At 51.4% G+C, this 25,470-nt stretch overlaps 11 protein-coding genes across 11 annotated transcripts; 5 read left to right on the top strand and 6 right to left on the bottom strand.

The window, feature by feature from the left end:
* Nucleotides 1–851: 851 nt before the first annotated feature.
* PpBr36_01772 (uncharacterized protein) lies at nucleotides 852–2,920 on the top strand (the record flags this gene model as incomplete). The annotated part of the gene is made up of 3 exons (XM_029888956.1): nucleotides 852–1,716; nucleotides 1,779–2,446; nucleotides 2,579–2,920. The coding sequence occupies 3 exons, from the start codon at nucleotides 852–854 to the stop codon at nucleotides 2,918–2,920; spliced, it is 1,875 nt and encodes a 624-aa protein (XP_029751611.1).
* A 1,583-nt stretch (nucleotides 2,921–4,503) lies between these two features.
* PpBr36_01771 (uncharacterized protein) lies at nucleotides 4,504–4,638 on the bottom strand (the record flags this gene model as incomplete). The annotated part of the gene is made up of 1 exon (XM_029888955.1): nucleotides 4,504–4,638. One exon carries the CDS (start codon nucleotides 4,636–4,638, stop codon nucleotides 4,504–4,506), a length of 135 nt encoding a protein of 44 aa, XP_029751617.1.
* Nucleotides 4,639–5,479: 841 nt separating this feature from the next.
* Nucleotides 5,480–6,557, top strand: PpBr36_01770 (uncharacterized protein; the record flags this gene model as incomplete). Its single annotated transcript, XM_029888954.1, has 2 exons — nucleotides 5,480–6,082; nucleotides 6,243–6,557. 2 exons carry the CDS (start codon nucleotides 5,480–5,482, stop codon nucleotides 6,555–6,557), a joined length of 918 nt encoding a protein of 305 aa, XP_029751620.1.
* Nucleotides 6,558–7,648: 1,091 nt separating this feature from the next.
* PpBr36_01769 (uncharacterized protein) lies at nucleotides 7,649–9,788 on the top strand (the record flags this gene model as incomplete). Its single annotated transcript, XM_029888953.1, has 8 exons — nucleotides 7,649–7,694; nucleotides 7,955–7,979; nucleotides 8,064–8,123; nucleotides 8,207–8,234; nucleotides 8,310–8,655; nucleotides 8,742–9,284; nucleotides 9,353–9,507; nucleotides 9,597–9,788. 8 exons carry the CDS (start codon nucleotides 7,649–7,651, stop codon nucleotides 9,786–9,788), a joined length of 1,395 nt encoding a protein of 464 aa, XP_029750707.1.
* Nucleotides 9,789–10,674: 886 nt separating this feature from the next.
* On the bottom strand, nucleotides 10,675–13,046 carry PpBr36_01768 (uncharacterized protein; the record flags this gene model as incomplete). The annotated part of the gene is made up of 6 exons (XM_029888952.1): nucleotides 10,675–10,716; nucleotides 10,801–12,042; nucleotides 12,112–12,209; nucleotides 12,284–12,414; nucleotides 12,496–12,795; nucleotides 12,880–13,046. 6 exons carry the CDS (start codon nucleotides 13,044–13,046, stop codon nucleotides 10,675–10,677), a joined length of 1,980 nt encoding a protein of 659 aa, XP_029750706.1.
* A 771-nt stretch (nucleotides 13,047–13,817) lies between these two features.
* On the bottom strand, nucleotides 13,818–14,525 carry PpBr36_01767 (uncharacterized protein; the record flags this gene model as incomplete). Its single annotated transcript, XM_029888951.1, has 1 exon — nucleotides 13,818–14,525. The coding sequence occupies one exon, from the start codon at nucleotides 14,523–14,525 to the stop codon at nucleotides 13,818–13,820; it is 708 nt and encodes a 235-aa protein (XP_029750701.1).
* Nucleotides 14,526–15,213: 688 nt separating this feature from the next.
* Nucleotides 15,214–16,185, bottom strand: PpBr36_01766 (uncharacterized protein; the record flags this gene model as incomplete). The annotated part of the gene is made up of 3 exons (XM_029888950.1): nucleotides 15,214–15,315; nucleotides 15,345–15,794; nucleotides 15,919–16,185. 3 exons carry the CDS (start codon nucleotides 16,183–16,185, stop codon nucleotides 15,214–15,216), a joined length of 819 nt encoding a protein of 272 aa, XP_029750700.1.
* Nucleotides 16,186–18,466: 2,281 nt separating this feature from the next.
* Nucleotides 18,467–19,776, top strand: PpBr36_01765 (uncharacterized protein; the record flags this gene model as incomplete). Its single annotated transcript, XM_029888949.1, has 2 exons — nucleotides 18,467–18,974; nucleotides 19,073–19,776. 2 exons carry the CDS (start codon nucleotides 18,467–18,469, stop codon nucleotides 19,774–19,776), a joined length of 1,212 nt encoding a protein of 403 aa, XP_029750699.1.
* A 570-nt stretch (nucleotides 19,777–20,346) lies between these two features.
* On the bottom strand, nucleotides 20,347–21,885 carry PpBr36_01764 (uncharacterized protein; the record flags this gene model as incomplete). The annotated part of the gene is made up of 1 exon (XM_029888948.1): nucleotides 20,347–21,885. The coding sequence occupies one exon, from the start codon at nucleotides 21,883–21,885 to the stop codon at nucleotides 20,347–20,349; it is 1,539 nt and encodes a 512-aa protein (XP_029750698.1).
* A 1,220-nt stretch (nucleotides 21,886–23,105) lies between these two features.
* PpBr36_01763 (uncharacterized protein) lies at nucleotides 23,106–23,466 on the top strand (the record flags this gene model as incomplete). The annotated part of the gene is made up of 2 exons (XM_029888947.1): nucleotides 23,106–23,307; nucleotides 23,387–23,466. The coding sequence occupies 2 exons, from the start codon at nucleotides 23,106–23,108 to the stop codon at nucleotides 23,464–23,466; spliced, it is 282 nt and encodes a 93-aa protein (XP_029750705.1).
* A 766-nt stretch (nucleotides 23,467–24,232) lies between these two features.
* Nucleotides 24,233–24,385, bottom strand: PpBr36_01762 (uncharacterized protein; the record flags this gene model as incomplete). Its single annotated transcript, XM_029888946.1, has 1 exon — nucleotides 24,233–24,385. One exon carries the CDS (start codon nucleotides 24,383–24,385, stop codon nucleotides 24,233–24,235), a length of 153 nt encoding a protein of 50 aa, XP_029750704.1.
* Nucleotides 24,386–25,470: the final 1,085 nt, after the last annotated feature.

The following is a 25,470-nucleotide window of genomic DNA, read 5'->3' as shown; positions in this document are numbered from 1 at the left end:
CCACTCATCCAACCATTCCACCCGACACTTGGAAACGGTTTTTTTTTTTTTTATCGTTCCGCGCCCACCAAGCAAGCAAGGAGAGCGCAGCCCACTACGCGATACTATCTTTACTCCTTGCGCGTTTTTGACCAGGGACTGGGAACCACTGTGCTTGCCACGTCTGGACGGTGAGAGAGAAGTGGATATATTACCCTTCCTGGCTGAGAGAAAACGGAGAGCGCGAGCTTTGACGTAAACCAGAAAGCTCCTGCGCAGACGCCGCGTCCAGGGCTCGAAGAAAAAAAATTCATCAAGCCTACCTAGGTCTCCACTTGGCCTCCTCCCAAAGATCTTTTTCAATCAGCCAAAATCCACAATCACCCGCGCCCACACCACCCACAAGAACCGCCTTCTTGAGCCTCACATCACCCACTTCGTCCTTTTTTCATGTGTGTGTTTTATCTCCACTCAAGACCTCTACATTTCCCATCCACCACAATCAACGGACTATTCGTACCAAGCTTTTAGCCCCAGCACGGTCGACGACGCGCCCAACTAGTTTGGCCTCGGTGTAGCACAACCGATCATCGCGTCCATCCCCAGAAGATTTATTTTGAGTGACAACGGCAACCGAGTCCTTAGCTATCCGCCACCAAACGCGACCAAGCGCAAAAGCTACAGCTAAGCTCTAGCTTCGTCCCGCACAACCCTCGACCAACAGATCGCGTCCTATCAAAGACGGGATTGAATCTGCCGTCAAGCAGCATCACCACGCACTTCACCTTTAGGCGCTCTGCCAGTCTTCCTGGAATCTCCGGGTCGAATGGTCAGCTGTTCGCACGTTCGCAAAGGTTGTTTTTGAGAAGGAAATGGACAACTCCCAATACTCGGCTAATGTGGTAAACACGACTACTACGGCTTCATACCCCTCGCCCTCTTCGACTATCTCGCACGGCATTCAGAATCAGCAGCAAAACCATTCGGGACAGCCGCAAACTCTGCCTCCCCTACAACCGCAGACGCATAGCATGCAACAACCCCAGCAACAGCAACAACAGGCGCAACAGCAGCAGCAGCAGCACCAACAGCAGCAGCATCAGCAACAACAGGCGCAGCAGCACCAACAACAACAACAGCAGCAGCAGCAGCAGCAACAAGCTAGCCCCTACGGTAGCTATCACAACACACCCCGGAATACTGCCACGCCTAACCCATCTGGTACTCCAACTATGAGCAACTATCCGCCGCCCCCAGGGCAACAGAATGTCGGACGCGCCCCGTACCCTGGCATGATGCCTGCGCCGCAGTATCAACAAGCCCATCCTGGCTATCCCACCACAACCTCGATGATGACCCAGGCATCGACCGCAATGGCCCATCCGCAACCCATTGCACCCGCGCCACCTGGTGGCCGCGCCCCTCCGGTACTGCGTCCCATGCCTGCGGGTGGCATGGTCCCTCAAGGCGGAATGTCTTCGCCTTATGCCCAGAGCCCATTGATGCCCCAGCCTCAAATGATGCAACAGGAAGGCGATGCGCCCACACATGTCGTTGGCTCTCAGGGCCGCCGAGGAATCCTTCCGAGCGCGCCGGGTAGGCCCCAGGCTCCGGTCGCTGGCAGCCAGGCGGCAAAGAACCAGATCCCTCAGAAGGATGCTGACGGAAAGTTTCCGTGTCCTCATTGTAACAAAACGTACCTGCACGCCAAGCATCTCAAGAGGCATCTTTTGAGACGTAAGTTCTGGCTCCTATTAGCCGCCCAAAACTTGGAAACAGCTCAACTGACACATTAATAGACACCGGCGACCGTCCGTACATGTGTGTTCTGTGCCGTGACACCTTCTCCCGTAGCGACATTCTCAAGCGCCACTTTCAAAAATGCTCGATTCGTCGTGGCAACCCGACTGGTGCAAGCCATCTTTCGCACCCGCATGCGCACGTTAAAAAGAACCAGGCTGCCCAGCAGAAGGCGATGGGTAACGAGAACGAGCTTAACCCCATCAACGGCATGGGCAACATGGGTCCGGATGGGATGGTCCACCCCTTCGGCTTGATCCCAGCCCAGGATGGCATGCCAAACATGTCCACTGATCAGAACCATTTGTCCCGACAGCCCAGCATGAACCGTATGGAAGACCCGAACGACCGTGATCGACGCAGTGTCACAGGCTCCGTGATGGGTAACAACACGCGGCCCGGCAGCTTCGATCAGGGATACAACGGAACCGTCCCGCACACCATGGCGGCGAACATTAACCCTCAGCTGGCGAACTACCCCATGCCCCCTAACCAAAACGGCATGCCTATGTTTGCAGGACAAGCCTCAAACCAACAATCTGGAGGACTTGACTGGTCTCAGATGTTTCAAGCTGGTGCGCAACAACCAACCTTTAATGATGATTTCCCGTCTAATATTGGACAGACGCAGATCGCAACCATCAAGCAAGAGCCTGAATCGGCTTCCGTCCGACCGAGTGATGCCCGAGAAGGCTAGCAAATTTGTCGCCATGACAAAAGCCTACTCGAAATATGGGCTCACGATACCTTCGACGCGCCTGTCCACGACCTTTACATCAAACTCCTAACCAATCACTAGACTTCTTCGCCTCCTCCGTACACCACTAGAATGCGTCGATTCCTGCGCTGTACACCGTCCTATAATATGAAGTCATTCCGCCAACATACTCACCATTTTGATTCTCGCAACTTTCCCCATTCGGGTTTCGCCTTCGCACAGGTTCCCTGTTCGGTATACTCTATTTGGGACGACCGTTGCTCTAGTCTTGGCATTAATGATTCAGACTGCATAAATTCCCATGACTTGGAATGGCAGCAAGAATCATTTTGTTCATCACGACGAAGTCTCGACAGTGGCATCTACTGTGGCCTCGTGCTCAAACAGCAAAGGGTCTGCGGCGCTGCCAGATTGTCACTTTGAGGGGCATTCTATGCTTGGGGAAAAAATAATCCTGAGCAGCTCGGCGCAGTCGCTTTTGAGGATTCTTCTCGATCGCGCTGTCAGTCAGTGACCCGGTAACGGCACTCGGCAAGCTCAGACTTTAGATTACGAGCAAAGTTGCATAACTACGTCCTGTTGCGGGCTTTCGTGAGATTGTATCATGGAATACATTGCACGATTCGCGCTTCAAGCCGCTTTTTTAATATATCGATAGGGAGCGCTATCAGGCTTCTGGGGAATAGAGCAAAGCGGGTCGTACCTGATTAAATCATGTCTTCTATCCTTGATCATCTGCGTTTTCTCCAGGGATGAAAGCACACAAAAAGACTGCGACCAGGCAACTTCAGCTTAACCTTGACTGGCATAAAGAGTGGTGCTTGAACGCGACACATTGTTTGCTCTAGTCCAGTCAGGAGCCAGTTGAGATTTCTATCTGGTCTGGAAGACGAAGGCAACACGATGTTCCAAATCGATGTTGATCTGTGGCTTTAAAAGGTCATGGATCTTCTCAAGCTTGCAAGAGGGCATGGTTAATGTCTGGGTGACGAAGGCAAGGAAATGATTGCGAATGAGGACGCCAGTGAGGCATACGGAGTACATGACCTGATGTGGGACTCTTCACATCAGCGTCCATGTCAGTAGAGGGCTGGGAGGCACCTCGGTTGAGACGGGAACTGGCTGAAGAAGCCAACACAATTTGCACATATTGCCTGAGCACTAGCAATTGCATCATCGGCGTTTAAGTTATTTTCATATTCACCTTTGCGTTTCGAGTTTCACACTTTTATATTACCTGGCTTTCTTTCAATGCCGACTGGCTGTTTTTTACGTTTTCTTCTCATTAGCATTTCGGGACGGAGGTGATGGACAAGTGTCTTCCACTCTCTGTTGGCCGCCTGTTCTTGCCTGCCTCCGGCTCCTTAAATGTATCTTCAGATCCTGCATTAAGATGGTTTGCCTGGTGGTTGTCTTTGATATGCATTTCTCGGACGGGCATGCGATGATAGACATATCTAAGCTTTGCATTAGACTTGTGCGCTTTGATTTTCTTCCTACCTTGTCTTGCTTTTCTGTTGCCATTTTGTGTGTATAGACAAGTGGAAAAGGACACATTCGGGCTGGGGCAATGCCAGTCAGTTTTCGGCGCTGGCGATGCACTTGGATTGATCCGGACAAGCGGATGGTTATAACGAGACTACGGATGCTTTCTTTATTTATCTTTCCACCCTAAGTTTCAACCTCTTTTTTCTTATTGAAACAAGAAAACAAACAAACAAACAAACAAAAAGTACGTCCATCTTCTGCTTGAGTACACGGTTATGGGGAATGGACACCAAAGATGAGATTACTTCGGGTCTGTCTATCACACCAGAACAATAGATGGATCGAGAAGCTAGTTAGTTGCAATCAAGAGAGAAGGATGACTGCCGAGTTACCAAAGGATTCTGCCTACTTGGACATGTGCCAATCTGCTTCATGATGACCGAGTGTACCGCAGAGCAAAGACGGTCTATCCCCTCATTGGACATCACTGCCTCCCTCGCCTAGAGCGGCAAGCACCATCACTGGTCTCTCTCAACAACGGTGATACTAGGCTTCAGCCTCTCCAAATCCTTCTTCTCCTTTTCACTGGGTACGATGCCCAACTTCTCCCCCACGCTATCTGACCAGGTCAAACCTATGAAACCCCAAGCCATGAGTCCCACGCCGAATCCGAGCCTCGCGTTCTTTGACAAGCCCCGGTAGGAACTAAAACAAACATCAAAAGCGGGCGCTTTAGCAAAGGGTATTTTTGCCCAGCTGGATTGTAGCCTACAGAATCAGAGGTGCGCTCACCGAAGAAGAGACATAATGGTGGCCCAGTATGGTCACTTGGTGAGATTCCCCTTTAGCTGCAGTGTATTGGTCTTTTGAAGTTAGATTGAGCCTTTGGATTTCACGGCGTGCCCCTTTTCTGTAACCTTTCTCCTTGTTCTGATCTTCTTTTTCCTCTTGTCCAATCAATGACTGATGTGGATGCCAAGGAAAGAAACTTCAAGGGGGCACGCACCAAAAATATTAAGCTTTTGTCACCTTGAAGGCTGATAGCTATGGATTCGCTTACAATCCAGCTTGTGTGGAGCGTCAGCTATTATCGGTCGAGGAACGAGCTTGTAGAAATATCAGGAGAAATTTTTGACGTTCAGGCCCAGCGTCAAATCCTAGCTACACGCGGATGAATGACCCTGGAGCTTGATGCAGGTACCGTAGAGCCCCGTCTGTTTATTCAATGGCTGGTCGTTCTCGACCGCATTATGTGGGTCAGTAACTAACTTAATGGTGGCCCAAGCGCGACTTTGCTCGTTGGTGGAGCCAAAAATTTCCTGGCAAGACATGCAGCAACAGCTTTGCCTTTAGACTCGAGCGTATAATTGCGACGACGCCATCGAAACCAGAATACCGGATACGTCACGTTACAGGGCGGGCCAAGTTCATGTCCGCAGTGTCAACCTTTGAGATATATCTTTAAAGGGCGATCTCTGATCCATACCAACCCCGATGGCAAGCTCCGGCGCGGCGAGGCCGGCCGTGAGCCGCGTGCTGCAGCGGTGCCAGCCGTTCTCCTCGAGCATCAGCTGCGCTGCTCCGGTGACCACATGGCGAACCCTGGCGAGGCCGAGCACGGCAGCAGCTCTACCTGCAGCAGCCGCCCAGGCAACGACACAACAGCTGCGTCTCCTGTCCATCTCGATGCCGCTCCAGAAGCGACGCACCACGCGCGACAACAACAGGCTCCGAGGCCAGTCCACCATCCACCGCAGCGGCATCAGACGCCCGCTCTCCGTGTCGGACGAGGAGCTCCCCCAGCCGGTACAGGACGAGGGCGTGGGCAAGATGCGCGATGAGGACACGGATCCCGACCACGGTCTCTGGGGCTTCTTCTACGACAAGCAGCTCCTCCCAACGCCCAAGCAGCTCTCGGCCCACGGCCGCTCGTGGACGGTGCAGGAGCTCCGAGGCAAGAGCTGGGAGGACTTGCACGCTCTGTGGTGGACGTGCTGCCGAGAGCGCAACCGCATCGCTACTGCCATGAAGGCCAGACAGCTGATTGGCATCAAAAAAGACAATCCTAATGATGAGGCGGAAGCCAGGGGCAAAACTGTAGGTCGACCATGATTTTATTTTATCATGTTGATCAGTGGCGCGATGAGGGATCTAGTAGCCCATTCCTCGAAGCAGACAACAGAAACAACATGATAGAAGAGGAAGCAAATAAGCGATTTGTTACTAACGATTGGGCACACGCCGCGACGAACAACAGGTCAACAAGACTATGCAGGCCATCAAACATGTTCTGACAGAGAGGTTCTACGCCTGGGAGGATGCGCGAAAGCTGGCCATGGAAGACCCCGAGATCAACCTGAGCGGAAAAGGCCCGATCTACACACCGTCTCTCCACTTTGAGAGCGCAGACACATCATACATTGAAGAACCTGCTGTCGACCATCTGGAGACACCAGAGACACCCGGCCAAGAGAAGGTCGGGGAGGCGTCGCTAGCTAGGGGTGTCGATCCGTCCACTATTCCCCCGAACGAAACCGCTAAGCCAGTCACAGATGCAACAAGATCATCCTAGTTCGATAGATCATCGTCAAGCGGCAAGTTGTCGACCCATGCTGGGCAGTGGCAAGCATCGAAGGCTGGATAGGAGAAGGGCAGAGAGCGATGCACATTACAAAAACTACACAATTATTGTGCAGTGAGGGGATTGGTTGACCAAGCATGTCCGGTCGATCAAATGTACTACTGTATTGTACTGTATAAAGAAACCTTAGATTTGGTGATATAACGGGTTTATGTACACGTTTCAACATCAACATCCTCGGTCCGCGGTGAACCATAGGTGAGTGACTCGAGTTGAAGAGAACAAGAGCCGCGTGAAATAGCATCCATGGTCCTTTATTAGACCTCCTATTTGGATCCACCCAGTACCAATATTTGACAGATGCGTTTTAGGATAATACCTACCTACCTGCTACCACCTGCACCTGAGCCTTTACCACCTATTGGTGTAGATTGTTGTAGCCAGTGCAGATAATCCATATGCGCGGTAGAAGGTAGGGACATCTTGGATTCTCGATAAAAAATATTGAAGACTATTTAACCTGGCAGGAGAGAAGGGGAGAGAGAGACAGACAAGGAGAAAAGGGTGAGGGGGAAAGGCAAGCGTATAAGCAGTTCTAGAAATAAGGGCCTCGTCGTCGTATCTACCGATTGTCCATTAGCCAAAGCCATAAACTGTATACATTGGACTGAAAGGCTTTTTATCTATTTTTATTTTTTATTTTTTTGATTGTTACCTTTTCGTCAAGGCTGTTTCCTTAACGAGACATACCAAAGCCCGTTGGTAGAGCGGTCTGGGTTCGCCTCCAAAGCATGACAATCTATGGTTGGTCAAAGTGGAGGGGTAGTTTCACTCCTCCTCCACCAGGTTAGAGAAGCTATCCTTACCGCCCACCGGCCAGATTGGGCCAGTCCCCAGGCCGTTCGTTCCCCCAAGTCGACAGCCGCCGCTACTACAACTCTTCGATACCCACACAAGCAGCTCCAGGCCGCAAAGACGTCCTTTTCACTTCTCAACCTTTTGCATCCACAAAAGAAACTCTGCTTTCCACATAATTTGTATTTGCGGGACAAGATACAACCACTGAACGACTTCTTTTCAAAATGGAGGAGATTGCTAAGGAATACGATGTCATTGTGCTGGGCACTGGTGAGTTTGTCCTGTTCCTTGGTGACCCCATCTTTCAACCATCGCCCGACCCCGCGCACCTCCAAAGAAGCGTCGTCGCCCCAGCCGATGGTGGCCGCATGTGCGACTACAACCAGGACGGCAGACATAAATAAATCAGGCAAACACTTGGACTCGAAGATCGAGAGGGAGAAAGACAGAGAGTCGATATATCTTTAGGTGTCTTCATATGAGACAATGGACTGACCAATCTACCGCAACCCGCCCCTGTGCCTAACTAGGTTTGACCGAGTGCATTCTTTCTGGGTGAGCTAGATCTGAACGCCTCAATGAAATTCTTCCGTCAGTACAGAGGTGCTAACGAGCTTTACACCAACCGCCTTTTTATAGTGTGCTGAGTGTCAAGGGCAAGAAGGTCCTTCACATTGATCGTAATGACCACTACGGCGGGTGCGTACGACCAACCCAAACTCAATATGTCTCGTGTCTTTCTTTATGCGGCACCAATCAGCTAACATTCGATAACTGTCCAGAGAGGCTGCGTCTTTGAACCTCCAAGCGGTCCGTATATTCACAGTGTGCTCGGGCACATATCTACAGCTGACTTACTGACACCTACTTGTCTCCGACTCACAGCTCTTCAAGAAGTATGGCAACTACAACAGCGGAGAGGAGCCATGGGCCAAGTACGGCCGCAACACCGACTGGAACATTGACCTCGTCCCCAAGTTCCTCATGTCCTCTGGCGAGCTCACCAATATTCTCGTCTCCACCGATGTTACGCGATACCTCGAGTTCAAGCAGGTTGCAGGCAGCTTCGTGCAGCAGGGCTCTGGCCCCAAGGCCACCGTGGCCAAGGTCCCCTCAGATGCTGCCGAGGCCCTCCGATCACCCCTGATGGGCATCTTCGAGAAGCGCCGCATGAAGAGCTTCATTGAATGGGTCGGCACCTTTGACCTGAAGGACCCGGCCACACACAAGGGTTCGTGAAGTCCTATATCCCAAGAAGATTCACATCATGACTTGGCGTGAAGCCTACTGCAGCACGCACTAACCCACACTGTTCAGGCCTGGACATGTCTACTTGCACCATGAAGGACGTCTACGACAAGTTCGGCCTGGAGACTGGAACCAAGGATTTCATCGGCCACGCCATGGCCCTGTACCTTTCCGACGACTATATCAGCAGGCCTGGTGGCGCACCCGAGGCCATCGACCGCATCCGCCTGTACGGAAACAGTGTGGCCCGATACGGCAAGTCGCCATACATTTACCCGCTTTTCGGCCTTGGAGACCTGCCCCAGGGTTTTGCCCGTCTGTCGGCCATCTACGGCGGCACTTACATGCTGAACACCAACATCGACGAGCTTCTGTACGAGGATGGCAAGGCGGTTGGCATCAAGGCCACCATGACTGGTATCGAGCCCGAGATGAAGTTCGAGACCAGGGCAAAGATGATTCTTGGCGACCCGTCCTACTTCCCAGACAAGGTCAAGGTCGTCGGCCATGTGCTTCGTGCCATCTGCGTGCTTAAGCACCCCTTGGCCGGCACCTCTGATGCCGACTCATGCCAGCTGATCATTCCACAGTCGCAGGTCGGCCGCAAGAATGGTAAGTCGCTTTCTGTAGACGGTGGATCCGACTCTTGTGCGACTCAGGTGCTAAAGCCTCCTTGGCAGATATTTACATTGCCTGCGTGTCATCTGCCCACAGCGTCTGCCCCAAGGGCTACTACATTGCCATCGTTTCAACCATTGCCGAGACGTCGGCCAACCATCACCTCGAGCTGCAGCCCGGTTTGGAGCGTCTTGGAAAGATTGAGGAGCAATTTATGGTAAGTAGCAACCACAGTCGCATGGGCCAGCAAACAGGATGGTTTCATTTCTTGCACTCAACTCTGTATGGCATCTGACAACGTATCAGGGACCCCCTATTCCTCTGTACGCCCCTATCGATGATGGCACCAGCAACAATATTTTCATTTCCAAGAGCTATGACGCCACCAGCCACTTCGAGACAACTACCGACGACGTCAAGGACATTTACCGCCGCGCCACGGGTGAGGAGCTTAAGGTTGAGGGACTCAGGGACCTGCAGGTTGCCGGAGACGAGTAAATTGTTCATAATGATGATGAATACGAGTGTTGATGAAATTTTTGAAGCTCGAGGCTGAAGAAGAAGCCATCTAGCAGGCGGGACAAGAAGAAGGCTAGCCATATTCTCGAGCATACGTATATATATCCCCATCTGACTTCAAGAGGTTGGTCCACTTTTCTCGAGTGACTGAAAATGTTGGAAGGTGCTTGTTCAAGACCCATTCATGTCGTTAGAGCCAGAAATATTTCCGGAGCTACGTTCAAGAGCTTCCACGCTTCCGACCAGGCTTCCGATTTAGATTCACCCAGTTTTAGTATTTAACAAATACGCTCCACCACCTGTATTAGTCAATACAAAATGGTGTAAGCGAATTGGGTTGCAAAGATTCCTACAAGTGATAGTTCCCAGTGCATTTGTTCCTGTATGGGATAAAATGTGTGTTGTTTTGGAGGTCCCACAAAGAATCGTGCAGGCTGTTTCAAGCGGCCCCTATTTCTGCCACTTTGCTACATTGTTCCACCGAGTCTGGACAGTCTTGGATGATGACATGATCAAACCATACAAATCACCGCGTAATACAACGTCCCTAGAATGGTAGGTGGGATAGGTCCTCCGACGCATGCCAAAAAACAAAAAAAAAAGTCCTGTCGTTTCACAACATGACGAGAAGTTTAGGAATTCATGAGCACCGAGCTGTAACATGAAACAAAGCGGTCTTGTTTTCTCTCTGCATTTTGGAACAAAAGAGATTGATATGTATCTGAGGAAGCACACCGCAATGAACAGTCGATTTAGCCCAACCCACCCAAAAACAAACTGCGGTCGTTAGAAGAAGTGTAACACCGAGACTCCGAAACTCCAGAGCAAACAGAGCACTTTTTTTTTATTACTACCATGACACTCATTAACGGCGCTGGGTCTTGCCCATACCGCGCTTTCCAGAAAACTAGTGAAATGATCAGGTTAGCCAGTGATCAACAAAATAAAACAATGTGCCGCATATGAACAGAACTCCATGGATGTAGCTTACCAAATGCTTGGCAATGGATGCTGTGGCATGCCTATCGGCCTCTCCTTGCCTTGCCATTCTGTTCATCTTGCGCTGTGACAGCTTCGCTTGTCTTTCGGCAGCGGTTCGGACCGACTCGTCCGCAACACCGTCGTTCCTGCGGTCGGTCGCCGGTTGGCTGCGAGCTCTGCTCTTGGACCGCAGACGCTCGCGAGGAGTCTCGGCACGGCCATCAATGTCCATGGAGTCGACATCCTCAGTGCCCATACGGCTGCGGGTCAACGACCGGCCTCTGGGTCGAGACTGGGCGCGAGCACGAGCCGTGATATCCGTAGTATCGACACCAAGTTGGTCCAGGGCGTCCTCCATTTGCACCAGGGACTTCTTGGTCGCCTTGCGTGGTATTATCGCCCTGTTCTTGAGCGACTTCTTCATCTTGGCCTCGTTGCGGATCATTGACTGCTTCTCGCGGATAAGTTCGGCCTTGGCCATGATCTCTTCCTCCTCGTCGTCAACGATCTCCTCGTCCGAGTTGTAGTAGCCCTCGGCCTCAAGCTTCTCTTCCTCGGCCTCCAACGCTGCCAACTTGGCCTCGATGTCCGGGTCGACGTAGTCGTAAACGTTCTTGCCATCGAAGACCTCAGGAATCTTGTCGTACTTCCATTCCGGGTTGTCCAGGATCCACTTCTCGCGAAGATCCACATTGAAGACACCAGCACCGCCGTTCATCTCCTCAATATCACGTGCCAGCAACCTCCTGTCTGGGTCCGTCTTGTCGTACTTCTTCAGTTGCTTGATACCCTCGGGAACGAAGGTCTCCAGTTGCGCGCCGCCCATGGGCTGCGCCACATGGATTCTCGCCATGACGTCGGCAAGACGGCCTCCAGCAGCACCGCTCGACGTTGTGCCCGCCTTCAGCTTCTGCGCCACTCTTTCAGCAATGAGTTTTTCGCATGCCGCATTCTTGACAGCCTGAACTCCCTCCTGAGTATTGCATGACAGCTGCAGCATCTCAACGCCGTCGGACTTGAGCAGGGCCTGGAGCTCTTCCTGAAGCTTGGCATCAAGGTCCTCAGGCTTCATCACGTCGATCTTGTTGACGACAATGAAGACAATCTTGTTTGCGAAAAGTGGCTTGATACTCCTGAAGAGTTGCATTTGGGCCTGGACGGTGTATCCGCACTGCTCTGACAGGTCCATGAAGTAGAGAATCACTGAGCGCAAGTGCGCGATGGCCGTGATACTCTGCATCTCGATAGTGTTCTGTGTGCAGCGCCCCAGTCAGTACAGGTTCTGTGCGAGCTGGAAAGAAAGCCAATCGCAGTGACTTACCATCTCATCCAGAGGATGGTCCAGGATTCCAGGGGTATCAATGACTTGGAACTTGAGATACTTGTAGTCGAGATGGCCCACAAAAAGACTCTTGGTTGCTAATAGGAGAGGGCATGTTAGACAAGTTCCTTGAACAGTGAGATGCAGGGATACTTAATGGCGCGGAACGTACTGAAGGCATAAGGCTGAACATCTACATCCGCCCTCGTCACACTCTTGAGGAAAGAGGACTTTCCAACGTTGGGAAAGCCAGCAATAAGAAGCGTACGGGTGGTGGGGTCGATGGATGGGAGACGACCGAGACTAGGATCGATGTTGGTCAGCTCAGTCCGACATTTGCTGTTTGTTCCGCGTGCGCCTCGTTGGTCGACCCCCTGTACTCACTGTTGGCGGACCTGGTCTAAGTAGACCAGAGAGTCCTTCAATTTCTTGCAAATTGTCGCCATACGACCCAGAGCGGCAACCTTCAACTGCCTGCACTGGTACAGCGACTGGCCGTACTTGAGCAGACGGACATAATCTCTCGAGATTGTCTCAATCAGATGCTTCGCGGTCGAGACCTGACCGAGGGCAACCTTGAAGTGGTCGGCATCGTAGAGGGTGTTGAGAAGATCCTTGTGGAAAGGGTGCAGGTCGAGAATCCGGGGAAACGACGAGAGGATGGCCTCGAACTTTTCAGAGAAGCTGGATCGTGAACAGACGGGGTTAGACGGTCTCTGCAAAGTTGGACAGAGAGTGGGGTTTTCTTTTTAAGCATCGCGTCCTTACGTCTCTTGCGTGAATTTGACCTTGCGGGTGTAAAAACCTCTGATACGGCTGATCTTGAAGCCGGCACGGATCTGGGTCGGTAGTCGGCGCTGTGTTCGGCTGAGCACAATGTCCAGGAACTCCTGAGACGTCGGCACCGGAGGTATGTCCTTCCAGGTGGTCTTCATTTTGGCGCGTCCGTGAGAATGCAGGCAATCCGGAGGCCTGTTTATCGCGGGCTTAATCCGAGTTGGACTTGTGTTGTTGTTATGGTCGCAAAGTCCAGCGTCGCCACAAAGTCGGTCGCTGTCTGCAGTTCTGTGAGCGGCGGTGGGCGGGCGGGGACTGCAAAAAAATGTCGTGGATAAGAAAATTTTAGAATCCTTATCGGGCTGTTATCAAGACCCCTGCCCCATGAACGATAGTACGTCTTCCCCGCACTCGTCAAGGTTCAAGAGAGCATATGTACATGACTGTCGCTGGCTTGCTGGTCGCTTCTGTAAGGCTCTTTCTACAGCCTACGAAATATACTTCAACGCAGGCGTTACCAGTATTTGTTAGCTTCAGCCTTGCGCCATATGGGATGGATCAATCTCGCCCTTTTACAGCAGATACGCAAGGGCCGGAGGGTTTGGTGAATATCGGTAATTCTGCACCCTGCAGCCCCACCTTGGGAAGGAAAAAAAAAAAAAAAAAACTATTTTTGCGCGTCTGCTGCCACTTCCACCGGTTTGCCAAGAGACCGCGCATATGTCATATTAGCACTCTCGAGAGAGTATCAACTCTTAACAATATGCATCCATCCGAGCCTGATTTCAGACTCTATAACTTCGTGGCTATCGCTTGTCAATGGTGCATGCAGTCGAGTGTCAAGTCGTATCAAGTGCGGATCTACATGTGCAGTGAGGGAGGGATTGATGTGCTAGCTCTTTCAAAATTCTCGCGACATGGCGTGCATTTCAGTCCGACGCTTTGTATTTACTCCTGTACTCTTCCGTCCTCCGGATGTCGTCCTCCGTGGCAAAGCTCTTCATGCCAGCGATGATGTCGTCGAGAGTAAGGATGGCAATGATGGGCAGGCCGTACTCCTTCTTCAGGGCGCCGAGAGCGCTAGGCATGGGTTTGCTGTCGTCTCCGTCGGGCGATGGCAGCTTCTCCATGCGGTCGACGGCGACGACGATGCCGACAACCTCGCCACCCTCCTGGCGAATCTTAGCGATGGCCTCGCGCTTGGCCGTGCCCGCGCTGATCACATCGTCGACGATTAGGACCTTCTTCCCCTCGAGCGCTGCGCCCACAATGTTGCCACCCTCGCCGTGGTCCTTGGCCTCCTTGCGATCGAACGACCAGCTCACATCGGCGTAGTGCGCCGGGTCAAGCTCGCAGAGCCTGTTGAGCGTCCCCGTGGCCAGGGGGATTCCCTTGTAGGCGGGACCGAACAGTATGTCAAAGTGAAGCCCGGTCTGCTCGCGAGCCTCTATTATGGCCTTGGCGTATGCGTTTGCGATAGAGACGGAGAGAGAGCCGCGGTGGAAGTTGCCGGCGTTGAAGAAGTACGGGCTTATGCGCTTCGACTTGAGCTCAAAGGTGCCGAATTTGAGTACCCCGCCATCAATGGATGCCTTGAGAAAGTCCGCCTTGTAAGGCGCCAGAGTTTGGTCGGCCATGTTTGCTTTCTTTTTCTTTTTCGCTGGCAAAGTTAAAGAAGAAAAAGTAGAGAATGTCAGACAGGGAGTCCGTAAAATATTTAGGTATTCCTCAACTGAAAATATATGCGCAGGGCAGTCCTGTTGGCACAAGCAAACAATGTTCAAGGATGGGACTGATTGACCCAGCCGCCATTGCTAGCGTCTCCAAATTCTGGTAGGTTTTTGTTACCTTTCTTCTACCAAATCGGGGCAGGCCCCATCCATACCTATTGTTATCGCAAACCCATCTACCTCTGTCTGAGCTAAAGGGTTATTCGCTTGGCTCTACCGGGTTAAAGAAATATGTTTATGCTAAGCTCTAGATCTATTCTTGCAAAAAAAAAAAAAAAAAAAAACGGCAAAAACATCACCGATGGATGCAACGCGTGCTGGACAGCGCCATCATCAAAGTGCTCATGTGCTGGTATTTGATCTCTGTATTCAGGCGTAAATTTGCCTGTGGAACTCTCCTGTGGGGCTGTCGATTTCTCTGGCTCTTGCAACCATTTGTTTCCCTAGTGCAAAGAAAAACACTCAAAACACCATGCGCCGAGTACACCCTTATAACGAGAAATATCGCGCTCAAATTTGACCGATCTTGGGTGGCCCGACCAGTTCAAATACCTAAGCGACTTGTTAGTTCATTCCGGAAGGATGTGACGGTAAACTAGGGGTTTTCTACCATGTCATGCCAGCCACCACCTCCGAATTCGCATTTGCTTGCGCCGATATGCTTGAACCCAAATCGCTTGTAGTATGCAACCAGGTGCTAGTCAGACGTATTTTGTCAGTACTAACCACTTCGGGTTGATAGAAGGCTAGACCTGCAAAGCTCACATCCTCGCAAATAAGTACAACCCTGTCGGCAATCCCAGAGTTGTTGATCTGCTGCAAGTATGCCTTCAGTATGAGCTTGCCGAGACCGCATCCTTGCAGTCGAGGTACAACCGCTAGCGAGTGAATGGCCACCGTCCGGCTGCTTTCTCGATGTCCAACTTTGGATTCTCTAAAGCCGGCTGTCTTCCAGTCTTTTGGATAGTCCATATCACTATCCGTGATAAGATTGGACTGTGAGCCGGTCGCGATGATATGGGCAAGCAACACGCTCACAGCGCCATTTCCCCTATCCGTCTCAACTGGTTTTGCCATAGGAAGAGTCTCGATGTCGAAAGCCTTGGCTTTGCTGGGAACCACAGTGCAGTAGAGGCCTAGGCACAGTTCTGGACAGGCTGTGAGTCGGTACTCGAGCTAGAATCAATGTAAGCATGCGCATCTGCGTGGAACTACATCGATGTAGGCGGCGATCGCTATGTTCCGTTCCTGGAGCAGGTCATGAAGCATAGTTACAGGTACACGATCTATAGTCACTCACCTTGTCCCGTGTGGCGCGATGGTGTGGTGAAAAAGCTGCATTTTCCAACGCAACGCACGAATCAAGGTCGGATATGCCAAGGGGTCCAATGTTGGGGGCAAACGTGAAAGGCAATATCTTTTGAATTGGCGAAGTGTTGTTCTCCTCTTCGCGACGCTTGTGACTGAGGCTCCTTTGAAGTGCCGCGAACCCTTCGTCGACATCTTCGTCCATGTCGACGGCGCCCTCGTCGTCAGAACTGTCCGGTATCGCTAAAGGACGTGGCATGTTTACGCAGAAGTTTCTCGTAGGCTGGCTCTTTGAAAGTTAAAAAAGAGGTATCGTTTCCACGAGTCTGGGTCGTTGGGACGAGTCTCCAGCTGCTGGCGGGCCGTATAACACTCTTGCGTGACGTCGGGGTACCAAATGATCGAGATTGTAAAAGTAGTATGCACTTGAATTGATGGTGACTGCAACAATCGATTCGAATTTCGAAGAGGTATAAGCCAATCTGACCATAAGTTGGCTTTCCGCTTTTGTTTCAATGTGCACTAGGTACAAACTACCTTTATAAAGTAGGCAGATAAATAAGTACCCTGGTTGAGGATGCGACTTTATCTTACATACCTAGCTATGTAAGATGATGGTAGACAAAAAAAAAAAAAAAACCAAGATGAGTGTTTGATGATGATTGCGATCAAAACTTCAGGTTGGACTTGACTTGATTTAAGGCCAAGGATGGAGGGGTAGAAGAATTCAAGCTACGAGCAGGGAGTACGGGGAAGACATGCGGTTAGGTTACACACGCTGTCGGTAGTCCTTGCTTGCTTTCTGCCAAGTAATGAAGCAGCACACATATCAAGGTGAGTAGTTACTACCCAGGGAGGTAGGCAAGGTAGACAACCGAAGGTAGGTAGGCAGGTAGTAGTTCAGGGCGCAAGTATGTGATGAAAAGAGGAACATTCTAAGCGAACCGATTGTGAACAAGATAAGCATTTCAAGGTATGTTAGGTGGATTTGTCTTGGTTTTGTGCCTGGATACAGGCGTCCATTTCTTCTGCAGAATATGCCAAGAACAATAACATCAAAGTCCTGGAAGGATGGCGCGTGATGGCAATACTGAAAGCCGGTAGAGGTGTGGGTGGGCCGGCTACCAGCCGAACCCCAGTTTATGGGGAGGAAAGGAAGTGAGGCATCTAGCCTAGCAGATCGCACTCCTGATGACCAAGAACATATTACAGGAAAATCTGCCCATCAGAGCTGGGACTGGCTAGCCTCAAAAGCGTGCCTTGATCGAGATTGGGTGGTAGCAGGCCGCTAAGCCCCTTTTCGATAAAAAAATGGTGGTGAATATGGGCCGGTTCACCTGCCATCCCATGACGGGATGTGGAGCGCTGAGAGAATGGGGCTGCCAAGGTGCATATGCCTTACCTACGGAGTACGGATACTTATGTACGGAGTAATGGTCCGTCCATCTAGGATACCAGACTGGCGATTCGTTTGTTCCCATGTGTCACAAGAAATAATAAATAACCCAGTCTAAACTAGCCAGTAAGAAGGTCGGGCTGAATATTTTGGGAATCAGATCGGGACATAAAGTACCATAAAAGGTAAGGTAAGGTAACTTCCCTTGCCGGAAAGTCCTGTAGGCGTGAAACCTTTTATGGGATGAAATCATGAACTGGTTGCGGAACTAACAGCCCGAGTATCACTGGCTTTTGATACCTACTGTAGTTGCTAGGTACGGTTCCGCGATAGTAATATCCCACCGATCGTGGTGGGATTACGGAATTATAGCCGGTGTAGCCCAGATCGGTGGTTGACCCTCAACAGCCAGTGAGCGTATCTTGCACACGTGATATGTATGCAGAACAAGCTAGCCAATTTATGCCCCTACACCAGCTTCATGTGTGGCATTTGTCAAGAAAATTCGGGATTATTTTTTCCATCTCAGCAACCGATAGGCTCCTAACTGATCTGAGAAGCAGCACTTTGCAGATTCCTATGGGGAAGACAACCCCACTGACCGCTAGATCCACCCTATTATGGGACCGCCAACCCCGCGGCGATGACGGCGTTTTGCTTGCTAATGCTTGGCTGGCTTCTATGCCCGTCTAGAATTGAAGCTCATACCTTGTCAAAGCTACAAAGATCGCCCCCAAACTAGTCTAATGCTAACCAATTATAGCCCCAACTGTCCGTTGCCCGAACCCTTCCGATTTACAAGCAAGCAGCAACGTGTCGGATCGATTGATTGAGAACATCGATTTCTGAGTTCTCCTTTCTTCAAATTTCCTCTCTTTGCCCAGATACAAAACAAACCAACCGCAAAGCGGTCACAAGCGTCGCTTGTACATCCCAACTCTGCCTCGAGACCTGCCCGCTACGATCAACAAGGGCAGACACGCCCCCCCAACCATCACAATGTAGTCACACCTGCAGGTTCTGCGTCCCGATCCAATCTTGTCTTTGATGGCTAACTTGTGTGGCTTGCAGGCGTGTCACTCTGAGTATCACAAAGCCGGATGCCGAAGACCAGGAAATCCTCTCTCTGGAGATCTTTCCGGACATGACCCTCGACACAGTTCGGAGCTCCGTTCAAGCCGAGACTGGTATCGACCCGAGATCACAGCACCTTTACCACAACGGTCGCCTAATTATAGACAGTTCAAAAACCATGGAGGAGTTGCAGATAGGCGATGGAGAGATGCTCGCGCTTCATGTACGGTCGCCGAGATCAAATGCTGGCGCGGGCCCTTCCAATCCCGGGAGACAACAACGCGAACAGCAGAGCTCCGCTGCACTAGAACATGACCCAGAGGTTATGAGGCTCACTATACTGGGAGACCCAGCCACTCGGGCGGCGGTTGAAGCCAGGAACCCCCAACTAGCAGCGGTGCTTGACGATCCAGTGGCATTCCGGAATATGATATCCGGTGACCGTGATCGAGAACGAAGGGAGCGTGCTGAGCGACAGAGGGCGATACAGGCATTAAATGACGATCCGTTCAATGTGGAATCTCAAGCCAAGATCGAGGAAATGATCAGGCAGGAGTGCGTACAGGAGAACCTCCAGAGTGCCATGGAGCACACTCCGGAAGGCAAGTAACCTGTAGATTTTTACGTCCTGATCTATGACGGCCTCGTTACTAACATTTACTTGCACGCCTTCTAGTCTTCGGTCAAGTGCATCTGTTATATTGCAACGTCGAAGTCAATGGCAACAAGGTCCAGGCTCTTGTGGACTCGGGTGCGCAGGTGACTATTATGTCTCCGGCATGTGCCGAGGCTTGCGGAATCATGAGGCTTGTGGATACCCGGTTTTCAGGCATTGCCCGTGGCGTAGGAACAGCCAACATCATCGGCAGAGTTCACACTGCCCCCATCAAGATTGGCAGCCTCCACCTGCCCTGTAGCTTTACCGTCATGGAAGGCAAGGCAGTCGACCTCCTGCTGGGCATAGACATGCTCAAGAGGTATCAAGCTTGCATTGATCTCATGAAGAACAAGCTTGTCATCCAGGGCCAAGAAATCGATTTCTTGGGTGAGGCCGACATACCAAGGCAGCTGGAGGATCAAATTCTTGACGAACCTACCATCAGCGGACCAGGTGGCACGACCATTGGTGCGCGCTCGGGCGCAGTCAGGGCTCCAGCGGCAACTAGTTCTTCGGCAGGCGTAGCTAATCCAGCGTCGACCACACCAACACCACCGGCACCGGCACCAGCACCTGCTCAAGCCTCAGCCCCGGCATATCCTCAGGAGCATATTGATACTTTGATGGGACTGGGATTTAGCCGAGAGAAAGCCATCGAGGCACTAAGATCGACTGACGGAAACCTGGAGTATGCTGCGAACTACCTCTACCAGCAGCTGTAACAGTCGTCACTTACGTATATCTAGATGTGGCACTGGACTGAGGGCGTGGTCGCAAATTCAGGTTGCGCGCAATTTTTCTCAGCTTAGGTCTGTCGGTAGGAGCTTCAGGAATTTTTGACGATCAAGACCTGAATATTTTGCCGCAGTAACATGATGACTCGTAATCTTGGGCACTGTGGTTGCAGCATTACTGCCATGACACTTTTGTCCTCTTGATTTTACGACTATCTTATTTTGGGATTTTAACGATCACAGCATGTTTTGCTACCATGGCGCAAACACGGAAATGGCAGGCGTCGATGCATATTCGCATGGTAGATTCGGTTTGGACTCAGGGGAATAGAACTATGATTTATGCAAACATTTTTCGGTGCATAATGTTTTTTTTTTTTTTTTTTTATTTTTTTTGTCTGCCAAGTGATGAATGCGTACCTGAAAAAAGAAAGAACGAAAAGAAAACTATGTGGTGCTTGGATTTATCTCGCACCATTCACGCCAATATATTTTTGTACACAGGAACTTTTTTGCTGGGCAAATTCATTTATAGTTGCTCCGACGAGTATATGCATATTAACGAATCTTGTACACGCACGGTTTGAGAGCCTTGGCCTCCTCCGCCACATCCGGTGCGTCAGGAATCTCCGGTCCACGTTTCCTAGACAACCCAGTGATCTCTAGGGGCTTGGGGGTCTTGGTCACGCACTTGCCAACCGTGGGGGCTGCTCCCTTGATGAAACGCATCTTGACAAACATCTTGTTGCTGAGGTCAATCCCATCGCCACCGTTGCCGCAAAGAACAAAACCCCGTCTTGTGAGAATTTCCACAAAAGCCGATACATCCGTCTCACCTCGCCTGTCATCGGCTCCATCAACCTCGACGGCTAGCGCCTCTGCCTGGCCATTGGCATCGTCTTCGCCTGCCTTGGCCGACTTCTTGCGCCTTTTGCCAACGCTGTGGTCCACGACGGCAGCGGAACCCCTCTTGTTCCTGGCGCCGGCCGGTGCGAACCGGCTCTTGATCTCGGCCACCCATAGTTCGCCCTTCCAGTGCAGCAGTCGATAGGCCTCCTCGATGAAGGCCGGCCAGTTGGTTCCCATCAGGGCGAGACAGAAGACGGCGACGTTGACCGAGCCATCTGGGAGGGGGACGTTGGCCATGTCGGCCTTGGTCACGTGCGGCGCCGGGCTGTGCAGATCGAAGCTCAGGACCTGGACGCGCAACTTGTCGGCCAGAGGCTGCAGCTCGCTGCCGAGACGACCGTCGCCGCAGCCCAGATCTGCCACGGTGCAGGTGCCCGCGGTGCGCGGCAGAGGTTCGAGATCGCCGGGCCCGGGCGGCGGCTGCCTCTTCGGGGGCCGCTTGCCGTTCTTGCCGTGGAACGATGGGGGCGGCCGGACGGCACCACGAGCGCGGATGTCGGCGATATAGCCGTCCACAGGGTTCTCGGGCCAAACCTCGACCTGCTGGCGGAACCCCTCGTGGTACTCGGCAAACATCTCGGGTGACTCGTCAAACAGCCTATAGGCCTCCTCTGACGGACGCGTATACAGCGTTTCGTTGAGGTGCCTGAAGCGAGCAGAGATCAGTTTGGCGCGCATAGACGCCTGCAGCGGGGTGAGCTTTGGCGGCGGCGGCGGCGGCTTGCTCGCTGCTGCTGGTGCTGTTGTCGTCGTTGCCGACGGCTGGGTTGCCGGCGAGGATTCGGCGGTCTCATCCTTGCCTCCATACTTCTTGTTGATCTTGTTCTTCTTGGATTTTTTCTCTGACTTGCCGGCAGGGTCTCCATCTATGGGACTCGCCTGGTCAGGTTTTGACTGGGTATTCGGCGTCGGTGCTGATTCTGCTCCGCCAGGAGGACGGTCGCCTTTCTTCACTTTTTGCCGCTTGCTATCCTTTGGCTTGGAGGGAGCCGCGCCCTTGGTTTTCTCCTTGTTTTCAATAATTTGCTCCCATAGATCTGTGACATTGTCCTTGGTCACATCTTCGGCGGGAACTTTGACTCTTTTTCTTTTCCTTGAGGGTGCAGCCGCTGGGCCACTTGACGATTTTGCTACAGTCTCTGTCTTGAGCTTGTCTGCAGAAAGCGACCACCCAGGGACGGCAAACATCTTGGCTGTCTGTTTTATGCCAATCGATAGCAGATGTAACCCTTTTGGATTGATTTTCAGATGAGGTTTGTCCTTTTGCTTCCTCAATCCAGGACTGGGCAATTAACAAGCTTCAGCGGACTACAGTACTTTTTTTTTTTTTTTTTTCGGCAAGTGGGTTGGTGGTGGAGAACAGGANNAAAAGACCAAACAGATCGGAGGTAAAAGTTTAGGACACTACAGAACTGTGCATGTATTGGAGAAATTGAACCGCTTCTGCAGCCTACGCTAGAAGCTATGACAGCCGAGCTTGGTTTTTTTTTTTTTTTTTTTTTTTTTTTTTTTTTTTTTTTTTTTTTTTGCGAATGGTTTTAATCGCTCAAAACTTGCTCTTCAGGAAATAAAAAGACATCCATTTCAAAATTAGTATACTGCATGCATTCCTCGATGGCGACGCAGTGTGAAGGCAGACAGATCACAGCCAGGGCAGACGCTCGCTCCGCCATTGATTTCGCTGGTGCGACGGTACTCACGATACTTTCGTCGGCCGGCTACCCACCTACTTCGCTGCCCGGGTCAGAGGAGTCAGTTCCAGCATCAACAGGGGCGATTTCAGAACGGGCCCGGTGGAACCCATTCATATTGATGTTTTAATCGGCATTCTAGGTATGCACAAAGCCCACGCAGCACAGCACATAATACGCACCAGCAATTATGGATTGCGCGTTGTTCTCAACACTCACATGCCGATGTGTAGCCATGGCTTAAAAGCTTGTACAGCATGCACCGGGAAATTTGATCCCTTCGCTAGGCGGACCAAACCAACAGCGACTGGGTTCACTGGCAAGTAATCCCGAAACGGCTAGAAGCCGGGCGAATGCATCTTGTCGATTGGACTGGCTTCGACTTGATTCTTCCAAGAGGCCTTTGTCCATCAACTCATGGAATCGCGGATGCATGCATGCCCGTCTTTAGGAACTCCAGCATGGTATCCTGTAGCCATGTGAGGGTTGACAATGAGGAGTCGCTTGGAGCCTCACATTGTTTGTTGGCTCCGAGATCTTGGCACTGCGTATTTAGTGCTGGCGTACATGATATTCCATTCAACCCTTGCACTCTTTTGCCATCACGGAATGATAATCCGGTTCAATATCAACACCTTGCGAAAATCCCTGCGACGCCAAAGCCCGATATAGCATCTAAATGCCACGGGCTGCATCTGACTTGCCCGATCTCTGTGGATGGCATGGGTTTATGCCTTCTTTCAGGGCCGTCCCAGCGAGTCTGTGCAGGGCAAGAAGAAGGAAAAAAATACGGCACAGGACTTGAAATTGTCGAGACCCCCCCACTTCACCGCAATATCGATGATCCCAGAACAGGACATTTCATATGCTTCCTCCCGTCAGGAGTCACAGAGGCGGCCTCTGTTCAACAACGTCCTCGGTTCGTCAAACTAGGGGCAGCTGACATAGACAGTTGCACTGGTACACCTACCTAGCCGGAGCATTTTCCCATTACGCAGAAACCACAATCCGAGCATGCGGACCAGAAGGGCGAAATGTAAGATGGGCCGTGTCCGGATCGAACTTCAGGTTGGCTTGAGTGTATTGAAGCATGAATGTCTCGTTCGTATGTCCAGTACACTGCGCTTTTAGCAAGTCATCGTCTTTCAACGGCAATCAACCAATGGTTCCCGTTGGGGGTACTCGCACCCGCCTTGGACAGACTGGGAGGAGGCTGTTCACCACCACTGGCTGGAGGCCTCCTATATGGTACTTTTTACGCACACCAAATGGAAAACACCGTGCTGTCTTTCGCCACATATGCGGACGGGCCGGCTTGACCGACTCATCTCGAACATACACGGGTAACGTGGGCGAGGAGCTGTGCACAGGCCTCACTGTTACCGGGGGTTCGAAGAGGAAATCGCGTTTCCCTGGCTCGGCCTATGCCTTAGATGCTTACGTTCTTCTCCGATGAAGTAGGACCGTCGGAGTGATTGCGCACAACGCCGTATCTCATGGAACACCTAGAACTACACCATAGATGCACCTAAAGGACAGGCGTGATCGACATACGAAAGGCTCTTGGCTGTACGATCAAATGCGAATAGTGTGTGTTCCACAACGCCACCTTGATCTAACACACATCATGACATTCTGGCAAGGCTTAGTACGGATTATTATAGTCAATCACATCATTCGAGCTAGACGCCGGCACTACTGTAGAGACAAGGAGGCCAGCCAGGATTTCTAGGATAAAAAACGAGCTCGAGGTGGCTTCCTAGCAAGATGGCGTAAAGAAGCAAAAAGAATGCCAAGTCCTTTGGGCACAGTCATCCAATCATGGCCTTCTCCCGAGATATTGACTAGGCTTCTTGGGGGATGGTATTTGCTTTACGTCCGCAAAGTTGAAGGTGCCTGTGTCTCCTCAATCGCTGTCTCGCCCCTGAGTGGAAGCCTCGGTGTACCCGTGCTGCTCGCCTGATTGGACACCGGGAGCCTGGCCGCTGCAGGTGCATAGGAGCCTCCGCCAAGTCTACTATGTAGTCAGTTGTCTCTCAATTGGCCTGCGCGATCCCACGCCTCTGCTAGTCTAGACTGGATTGGGCCTGCCGGCCCGCAGAGCACCCTTAGCAGCCTGGGGACTTGACCATGACGAGCCCCGCATGAGAAAGCTAGCCAGGATGGCATGACCTTGATTACCGGGTATTTTGGCAGGGCACTTAGGCTGCCTAGACGAGTAGACATCTGCATCTACCCAACTACGTACAGCAAGTAGTCTACAGTAGTTGTATGGTGATAACGGTTTGAAATCCCCCGCTTTGCACGGAATTGGTGTGGGATAAAGACGAGATAATCCTACCTCTGTGCAAGGGCCCATCTGGAGTTTGCCCCCACACGTACTTCGTACACATTTTATAACCCCGTTCCTGGGACTGGTCAACCTGAAAGGCCCCATTTTAGCCGTTCTAGCCCGATCTGTGTGGAGCTTCAACACCAGACAGATTTACATGACAGTATATCGCCCACGCGAAGCCCGCTCCAAGCCTCGGTTCTTTGCAACCAAGCAACCACAGTGCTGTGTGGGCATGAGAGAAATACGTTTTCCTATGAAGCCCTGCTCTTTTTTGCGCATCCTCGGGGTGGATATGAGGGATTGATCTCGGTCACTAACGAGTGAATGCTATGACATGATTTTCTGAATTTTTTTTTTTTTTTTTTTTTTTTTTAAAAAAAAAAAAAAAAAAACCACTGTTCAGGTTTTCATCGTCGACAACAACAACAACGGCAAAGCAACCCCCTGTATATAAGGCAGGCAGGGATATACAGTCGCCACATTCACCACAACTTTGGCAGACCTATCCTACCAATATTCATTTAAGTTTGACCGTTACGGAAGTGTCATCAACCCACCCCGGACAGAGAAAGAGAGAGAGAGAGAGAAAAAGCCGCTGTACACTGCCCAGCCGATCGACCCACGCTGGGCGAGGTTACACTAAACCTATATACATTAGTGCTGGTATATTATAACCTGCCGGCCGTGTCTACTCTTCCACAGTTTCCCCTCACCACCCGGGTTTCCCGCTGCGCAATTTACTAACCG

Source organism: Pyricularia pennisetigena, chromosome 2 (genome assembly GCF_004337985.1).
Source record: "Pyricularia pennisetigena strain Br36 chromosome 2, whole genome shotgun sequence".
NCBI classification, from domain to species: Eukaryota; Fungi; Ascomycota; class Sordariomycetes; order Magnaporthales; family Pyriculariaceae; genus Pyricularia; species Pyricularia pennisetigena.
Note: the sequence above shows the minus strand (reverse complement) of the source record. Positions and strands in the feature narration are given on the sequence as shown.